Raw genomic sequence first — 8,249 nt, forward strand, 5'->3', positions numbered from 1 at the left:
CCTGTCAAGGGCGGAGATGTCTGTTACGCATGCGCCCGGGGAGGACGGTGTTCCGCCATCTTGTCTGCAGCCAGGTTCCCTCTCGGACTCAGTGCTCCTCTCACGCTCCTGTCAGCTGATCAGCTGATCTCAGATCCGCGAACCTTCATCACACTTCAGCCACACGTCACCTGTTTCACCTGGTGAGTAACTGTGTGACGTTTATCGAGTTAAAACCCATTTATCGCTGAGAATGACGTTGTTGCTAATAGCTAGTAGCATGTAGCCTAGCTAACGCTGCAGCTCCGTCTGTTTATTTATTTATTTACACTTTTAAGCCTGAAATGTGTTAATGAACTCTGTTGATCGGTGAAAACACTGATCTTGTTTTATCGATGTTTAATTTAGACACGAGCTGATGATAAACAGCTTCACTCAGTGTCTTATTTACACGTGTGTTGCTTTTTAGAAGTAAAGTTTGAAACTGTGAAATTATATTCTTTGGTTTACAGACATCTATAGACTTTTAATGGAAAAGACACAAACACAAGTGACATATCGTTAGACCCAGAACAAAGAGTTGAAAGGTGCCAGACAAAGTGTGATCAACCCACATGAGCTGTATGTCAACACATGGTTTAAATATTCTTCGAGCTGATCCATCCTGTTTTGTATTTTCCTGTCAGTGTGGTCGGAGGCTGAGTCAATGACGTCCCTGAGGCTGCTGTCGGTGGATCCGTCAGACCGGGGCTCTCAGAGATGCAGGCTGGGTCCAGGCTTGATGTCGGCACTGGGTCTGCGTCTGGGCTCCCCCCTGCTGGTGTCTGTCCCCGGGGGAAGCTGCCTGTGCACCGCCTGGCCCCGCTGTGACCTGGCAGAGGGTTTTCTGCAGATGGACCTGAAGTGTTCGTCTCCCGGTCTGATCTCTCATCCTCCCACACTCCTGCACCTGGACCCCGACCAACTCACACCTGTACCCTGCCCCAAACTGAAAGGTGTTAAGATAACCGTGGTAGTCCAGAGTGTTGACTTTAAGAAACACACACCTCACCGCCTTATTCACGAGCTCGTGAAAGACATGCTGAGAGGTGTATGTGTCCACGAGAAGCATGTGATAAACCTGGAGGACGTTGATACAGAGATCAGATATGTTGTTATTGAAAGCCTTCTCCCGGACTCTGCCAGTGGATTAATCACCTCAAAAACTAGCATGGAGATAATTGGCATCCAGACAGTCCACCATTACAGGAGTCAGCTGCAGGACCAGAACACAGTGTCACTGGGGGGTCTGGAGGAGGTCAGCATGAACTCACTTTACTGAAATAATTGGTGTTCATGTGCAGGGGGAACTATGTGACACATACATTTGTTTTTACTGTATTTTAGGTAAGTGCTTCCCTGAGAGAGATGCTGCAGCTGCCTCTGCTTTACCCAGGTACCCTGAACTCACTGGGTGTGTCGTGTCCTAGAGGTGTCCTCCTGGTGGGGCCTTCAGGTGTGGGCAAGACCATGCTGGTCCACAAAGAGGTGGGGGAGGTGGGAGCCAGCCTGGTGATGGTCAGAGGGCCAGAGGTAAAACTAAAATACATATGGCATCCTTAAATTGTCTTTGTGATTTTATTTCATTACTATGTAAGTATTTTCATATGATAAACATTTTCTATCTCAGTGTTTGTACTTATATTACTTATATACTTACATTTTGCAAAATCCATATATCCATACTTTGTTTTCATTAGTGTCTCAGCGTGAAAAGTTTATTGTTACTCATATGTTTTGTTAATGATTATTTCAGGTGGTGGGATCACGGCCGGGTGAGAGTGAGGAGAAGTTGCGGGCTGTGTTTGAGCGCGCTCGAGCTGCAGCTGAAGAGGGCCCGTGTGTTCTGTTCTTAGATGAGCTGGACTCTCTGTGTCCGAGGAGAACCGGCTCATCGGCACCGGAGAACCGCCTGGTCGCTCAGCTCCTCACGCTGATGGACGGGATGAATCGGTCTGATCGCTTCCTCATCGTTGGAGCCACCAACCGGCCGGACAGCTTAGACCCAGCACTGCGCAGACCTGGAAGATTCGACAGAGAAGTACGACCGAATCCATACATCTTTACATCATGATAAATGTAAACCTCTGAATTTCAACATCTGTTTTTCAGGTTATCATTGGAGCTCCCACTTTGCAACAGAGAAAAGCCATCCTGTGTGTTCTGTGTGCGAGGATGCCTGTGTGTCCCAGCGTAGACATGGCAGAGCTTGCACAGAGAACTTCAGGCTTCGTAGGAGCGGACCTCAGTGCTTTCTGCAGGGAGGCTGCCATGCACGCTTTACGAGAAAGCTCAAAGGTAAATACACCACGCACCATACAGAAATATAAAAGACAAAACCAAGAGTTTTAGAAGTGTGTATATTTTGTTTTAAATATATAAACCACAGATCCATGGATCTCAAAAGCAGTATTGATCATGAGTGGATTATGATTGTGAGATCAAGTAAAATAGATTTTACATTATTGTCTGCAGGGCTCAGGGGAGCAGCTGGTGCGTATGAACCACTTCCAAGAGGCGCTGAGGTTGGTGCGTCCCTCCTGCCTGCGCAGCAGCCTGGGGAGGACGGAGCTCTCTCCGGTGTCTTTAGAGCAGATTGGAGGCCTGGATGAGGTCAAACTCAAACTAAAGCAGGTAAATGAATGGCAGTGTTTGAATTGTACAAAGAGTTGTCGTCTGAGTTTGTTTACGCCCGTTCTCTTTGTGTCCGAACATCCAAGAGCATTGAGTGGCCGATGAAGTACCCGGAGGCGTTTGTACGACTGGGTCTTAGTCAGCCCCGGGGCGTGCTGCTCTACGGACCTCCAGGATGTGCAAAGACGACTCTTGTCAGAGCTGCAGCGAGCTCCTCCCACTGTGCCTTCCTGTCTGTCAGTGGCGCTGACCTCTACTCTCCCTATGTCGGAGACTCAGAAAAGGCTTTAGCACAGGTACTGTCTTTTCACAGCCCTGTTAAAAAAAAAGACCCGTGGATGAACTCCTGTCTGTTTCATCCACAAACACTTCTGTCTGTTCACCTCCAGCTGTTTCAACAAGCCCGAGCCTGCGCTCCCTGTATCCTGTTCCTCGATGAGATTGACTCTCTGATTGGCTCTCGGTCGAACAACCAATCTAGCGGTGTGCACACAAGCCTCCTGTCTGTGCTCCTGAATGAGATGGATGGGGTCGGCCTGAAGTCACTGGAGAGGAGAGGGACTGAGAAAATCCTCCAGGCAGAGGGAGTGGAGGAGACTCACACACAAGACCAGGTCAGATATGACGCAGAGGTGCTCATGACATCATCTTCCATCACTTTGAAAACATCTCATCAGTTTAGTGAACGTGTGATGTTTCATGCTCTCGGACAGTTGGACTGCCAGGAAGTATGCAACAAAGATGTGATGGTTGTAGCTGCCACCAACAGACCTGACAGCTTAGACAGCGCCCTCCTCAGACCTGGCAGACTGGACCACATCATCTACGTCCCACCACCCGACCAGCAGGTGAATCAAAATATGAAATGTTGTGAAAGCTGTTCAGCACTAGTGAATTAAATGATAGTTAAATGACTTTTTACACGATTGTGTCTTTAAAAGCAAAAAAATAGCTGGCTAATCTTGTATATGCATCATTTTTGTGTTTCTAGGCTCGACTCGCTGTCCTGAAGGTGTGTGTGCAGTTAATGCCTGTCGCTGCTGATGTGTGTCTGGAGGAACTAGCAACAAAGACCGAGCTTTACTCTGGAGCCGACCTGGAAAATCTGTGTAAAGAGGTAATGTGAAGCTCAACCAGAGATAAGGCTGAATGTTGTGGGGGGGAGCTTCGCTCGGATTCACAATTCAAGATTGAGTTCTCTGTTGCCATATCTTATAAATTGATTTGTCGATAGAAGGAAATACACACACTCAGAGTGTATCGCAGCGTATGAAACACGATAATAAAACCAAGGCAAAAAAAATCTCAAGACCAAAGTCAAAATAAATCCCAAGAGTAAAAATGTTTTTGTTTTGTTTTCCAGGCTGCTCTGCTGGCGCTTCAACAAGAGAACATGGCGGCTTCTGTCATCAAACACACTCACTTCCTGCAGGCCCTCAGAGCCACGAGCCCCTCTCTCACTGCACAGCAGATCCACACATATCAAACACGCCTCAGATGACGACCCGCACATCACCACGTCCTGTGTAGTCATGAGTTGTTAAAACAATGTTCAAAATAAAATAAGTGAAACGTGATCGTTGGTGTCTTGAATTTTCTCACTGACAAGCGACTAAAATTAGTTTTTAAGATCCCAAGGTCACCCGACCATTGACTTTCACTTCACAACTGTGGCCACAAGAGAGCGCTGCACAACCAGAAAGTGTATTGATCATCAGCAAAGTGGATGTGTTGAAATATTGGACTCTGCTGCTGCATCTCAGTACAGGAAGCTGCGTCTGTCTACGTGCCTTTCACCTCGTACTGCCCATCATCCTGCCTACATCAGGCCGGCTCACAGGATGCTGCGCTGAGAGGCGTCAGGAACTTCTCTGCAACAACAACAGGTGAGTGCTGCCACGTCCTGCTGCTTCTCACGACCTGTTGACTTCACTTCACTGACTCTTTTTATTAAATGTAATATAATACATTTCTCTTTAGGTGTTTGAAAAAAATTATAAAAATGACTGGATTCTTCCAAATGTTGAGAAAGAGAAAGGAGGTGAGCGTCTTTAGTTCTAATGTTAAATCATTTCGTATCGTAGATGTTGGTTTTATATTTTATATTTTATTTTTACGATTCACATTTAAAAAACAATTTACTAATGGGTTTTCCAGCTGATCCCTCTGATTGGGTTCATGGCGTTTGCTGCAACAGGAGCCACCTCTGCTGCGCTCTACTTTCTCTTCACTAAAACTGATGTCATGTGAGTTTTATTGAATTTATCCACATTTTGATCAAACCACTGCATTTATTTTACAAAGTGCTTTAAACTGCACCTAATATTTTCTGCTGTTTTCACACTTTGAACTTCTATCAGCTAAGAAATGCTTAATTATCATGATTGAATATTTCTCATTCACCATTTTTAGTTTGAATAAGACCAACAACCCAGAACCATGGGAGAGAGTGGACCCATCAAAATCCCAAAAGGTAAACTCTAACATTAAATGATATGTTTTGAATATTTGGATGGTTGTCAAGGAGGCTCATGAACATGCAGAGTCGTCCAGGGTGCAGCTGCAATGTGCTGAGTCACTGAGGAGGAAATCTTATCAAATTAGCACCAGCCTTCTGTGGCGTATTTAGTCATGATGTATATGTCCCCTCAGCTCCCGGCTCTTATCACCGTGTCGTTCATGTTATCTGTGTCTTTAGTTCGGTGTCACGCTAAGAAATGCGTCACATGAAGCCTAATTTCTTATTTGCAGATCATCACCATCAATCAGAAGTGGAAACCGGTGGAGGAGCTGGAGCTGGTGAGGAAACTCACAAAGTAAAAAAAAAAAAAAAGGCAGACGTCTGCTAGAAACATCCACCAGTCTGCCGTCATGCCGTCATGCCCCCTCCCATCAGTCGAACAGAATCCTTTCTGCACAAGCTAGGATGCTTTCACACTCAGTGTGCGGAAAAGCTTCTGCTCCACTGGTGGGGGTTCACCCCTGCTAAGCCCAAGGACGCCCATCCACAGCAGCAGGGAACTATGGGAACAGATACTCTTACAGTCATAAAGTCAAAGTGGAATAAAAACTCCATCTTACTCTGGGTTTCTGGGTTTTTTACAACGGGAGGATGTATATTGAAGAGGCTGCGTTTAATGTGACGGTACAGATCATAAATCACACAGAAACCACAGATGTTACAGTAGATGTGAATGTATGATGGTGAGTAAATGTGAAGGTGCAATGATGTAAAGTGAGTAAATAATGTACTGTACAGTGTCATTAAATTATTGTCAACGTACAACTTTGGAGTGTTTTTCAGTGTGAGTGAATGGTTGATACTCTGTGCGGTGAGGACGAGGGATATAGATAATGACTGAATGGATGGATGCTGAGTTATAACTTCATCTACAACAAAGCTTCATATTCTATATTTTATCATATGGTTATAGAGACTTGCCATATGACCACCACACATCTCCAGAAAAAGAAATTAGTTTCAGTTTTGTTATGATTCAATTTCCTGCTAATCCAGAATGCTTTGTGAAGACCTCATTTTTCTAAAAGACCACAATTTCCTGTTGGGAGGGTTTTGGGTAGCTTGTCCTTGCTCTTGTTAAGAGCCAAGAGCAGAGGTTGTCACACCCTGTTTAGGCAAATTGTGATTTTTAAATATGAGCTCATAAAATACAATTAGATTGACTGGTTGAGATAAATGTGTTTACCTTTGAGATGAAGCAAAGTAGAAGAATAGAGTTGTATAAAATACTCAAGTATTACATCAAATTTATACTTCATTATAGTTCTAGAGTAAATTCACTGACATGACGTCCTGAGTCTGTTCTGTCTTACAGAGACAACAGTAACATCTCAACATCTCAGGACGTATTTGTGAATGAATGCAATGAGAACAATGCTAAGTTGAGTTTGACTTAGAGATTTGCTCCATTCTCTCTTTGAATGTAAAATTGATTGAAATTGTTTCTGGGACACTGATGAGGTGAAACCAGCCTGGACAGTTGTAAAGTAATTACAGCAAATGTGAGCTGCACTCACCTGCTCACTTTCTGGTTGTGTGAGCATTCAGTGCTCCCATTGTGTTTCACAACAAGACCCAATCCTCTTAATGTCCGTCTTTTATCTCAGAGGTAAAACAATGTCAGAAAACACTCCCACAGTTAACACACACACACACACACACACACACACACACGGCCTGTCCGTTGGCCTCACCCTGGATCTGAATGGATCCGTGATTAATTATTAAACATTCAACAACGAGTGTGAATAATGAGAGAGAGGGAGAGGCCCGGGCATTGTTTCCTGAATTCAGTTGCTCTATCAGGAAACATTTTCCTCCCTGGCGTTATTCACGCGCATGTTCGGTTATTTGTGAGAAAGGGTGTTTCATTTTTAAAGCATTTCCTTCCTCTTTGCAGAATGTCAGTGCATTTGTATATATTTCTATGATCTGGAACAGAGAGTGTTAACAAGATGCAAACATTCTGTGCTGCTATCATAAATTACCTATGAAGCTGATGAAGCTGTGTGTCTGGAAGGTTATTTAGGGAGACAATGGCAGAGGAAGGACTCTGAGTGTGCGTGTGTGTGTGTGTGTGTGTGTGTGTGTGTGTGTGTGTGGTGGAATTTGAGTACGTGACAAGTCACATTCATGGTGACACCGCAGACCATGTGACCAGTAATGCAGGTAGTGCTGCTCACACTGTGACAACAGAGAAGTGGATTTCCCCCATGTGTTGTGAGTGGTTCTATTCAGAGCGAACTCTTGAGTGAACTCTGGACTTGTGTGACTCATAGTTCACAATATAAAAACATATATTCATTTAAATATAGATTCTCTGGTACAGTCCTGTGTAACCGGATGAGACACTGAGAGGATTCACTTTATGATTTTATGGTTCTCTTCAGTGTAAACGTCTGGCTCCGCTCTGCTGTTAACACAAGTTCCCTCTCTGTGTTCCACTGGCTTTATGTAAAATGAACCTGTTGCCTGGAAACAGAGACACTCCCAGTTTATTCATGTCAATAAAAAACCCTGTGATAAGTCTGCTTTGTATTTTTAAAACCTAGATTAAACATTTATTCTGGAGTGCTTTTAATGATCTCTCTAACAGTCTGTGGACAACTTGTATTTTATTATATTGCATATATCTATATCTATATCACATATCTATTTTAGTTGTATTCAACTTATTTTACTTATTTTTTAGGGTTTTATTTCTTTTTCTTTTTTTTCTGCTTTTAATAATCTTTGATTTAGCTTTAAAAAGTTTGTTTCAATTGTCTGTGTTGTTTTTAATGTTCCTGTACAGAACCTTGACTGTGCGTCATGCTCCATTACATTATACTTTCTTTTTTCAACACAGATAATATTAAAAAACTTGACATATTAAAGGACTAATTCACATAGTTTCAGTCACATATTGATAAGCTTTTCAAACTCATTGAATATACTGTATAGTGCATTTCATTGCTCATCAAAACTCGAGCACACAATACTAAAAGAAAAAAGAAAAAAACGAGTTCTCATATTAAGATGTGTTTCGTGCTTCTGTTTGTAGGTCAATACACAAATGTGCTGCAGATGATATAAA

At 43.4% G+C, this 8,249-nt stretch overlaps 2 protein-coding genes across 2 annotated transcripts; both read left to right on the plus strand.

The window, feature by feature from the left end:
• Window positions 1–22: 22 nt before the first annotated feature.
• On the plus strand, window positions 23–4,229 carry afg2b (AFG2 AAA ATPase homolog B). The gene is made up of 11 exons (XM_020099472.2): window positions 23–182; window positions 666–1,276; window positions 1,366–1,551; window positions 1,775–2,059; window positions 2,131–2,316; window positions 2,494–2,652; window positions 2,739–2,948; window positions 3,042–3,266; window positions 3,366–3,500; window positions 3,644–3,769; window positions 4,016–4,229. The coding sequence occupies exons 2-11, from the start codon at window positions 686–688 to the stop codon at window positions 4,151–4,153; spliced, it is 2,241 nt and encodes a 746-aa protein (XP_019955031.2). The 5' UTR covers window positions 23–182; window positions 666–685; the 3' UTR covers window positions 4,154–4,229.
• A 67-nt stretch (window positions 4,230–4,296) lies between these two features.
• Window positions 4,297–5,935, plus strand: c1h15orf48 (chromosome 1 C15orf48 homolog). The gene is made up of 5 exons (XM_020099475.2): window positions 4,297–4,538; window positions 4,633–4,693; window positions 4,810–4,898; window positions 5,065–5,125; window positions 5,404–5,935. Exons 2-5 carry the CDS (start codon window positions 4,655–4,657, stop codon window positions 5,470–5,472), a joined length of 258 nt encoding a protein of 85 aa, XP_019955034.1. The 5' UTR covers window positions 4,297–4,538; window positions 4,633–4,654; the 3' UTR covers window positions 5,473–5,935.
• The last annotated feature ends 2,314 nt before the right edge of the window (window positions 5,936–8,249 follow it).

This window comes from Paralichthys olivaceus, chromosome 1 (assembly GCF_024713975.1).
Source record: "Paralichthys olivaceus isolate ysfri-2021 chromosome 1, ASM2471397v2, whole genome shotgun sequence".
Lineage (NCBI taxonomy): Eukaryota > Metazoa > Chordata > Actinopteri > Pleuronectiformes > Paralichthyidae > Paralichthys > Paralichthys olivaceus.

Bases quoted from the DNA above. Each gene is read 5' to 3' on its own strand.
- afg2b (XM_020099472.2), top strand. From the start codon at position 686: ATGACGTCCCTGAGGCTGCTGTCGGTGGATCCGTCAGACCGGGGCTCT. The intron at 3,267-3,365 runs GTCAGATATGAC...GCTCTCGGACAG, and splicing joins AGACTCACACACAAGACCAG to TTGGACTGCCAGGAAGTATG. The intron at 3,770-4,015 runs GTAATGTGAAGC...TTTGTTTTCCAG, and splicing joins TGGAAAATCTGTGTAAAGAG to GCTGCTCTGCTGGCGCTTCA.
- c1h15orf48 (XM_020099475.2), top strand. From the start codon at position 4,655: ATGACTGGATTCTTCCAAATGTTGAGAAAGAGAAAGGAG. The intron at 4,694-4,809 runs GTGAGCGTCTTT...TGGGTTTTCCAG, and splicing joins TGTTGAGAAAGAGAAAGGAG to CTGATCCCTCTGATTGGGTT. The intron at 5,126-5,403 runs GTAAACTCTAAC...TCTTATTTGCAG, and splicing joins ACCCATCAAAATCCCAAAAG to ATCATCACCATCAATCAGAA.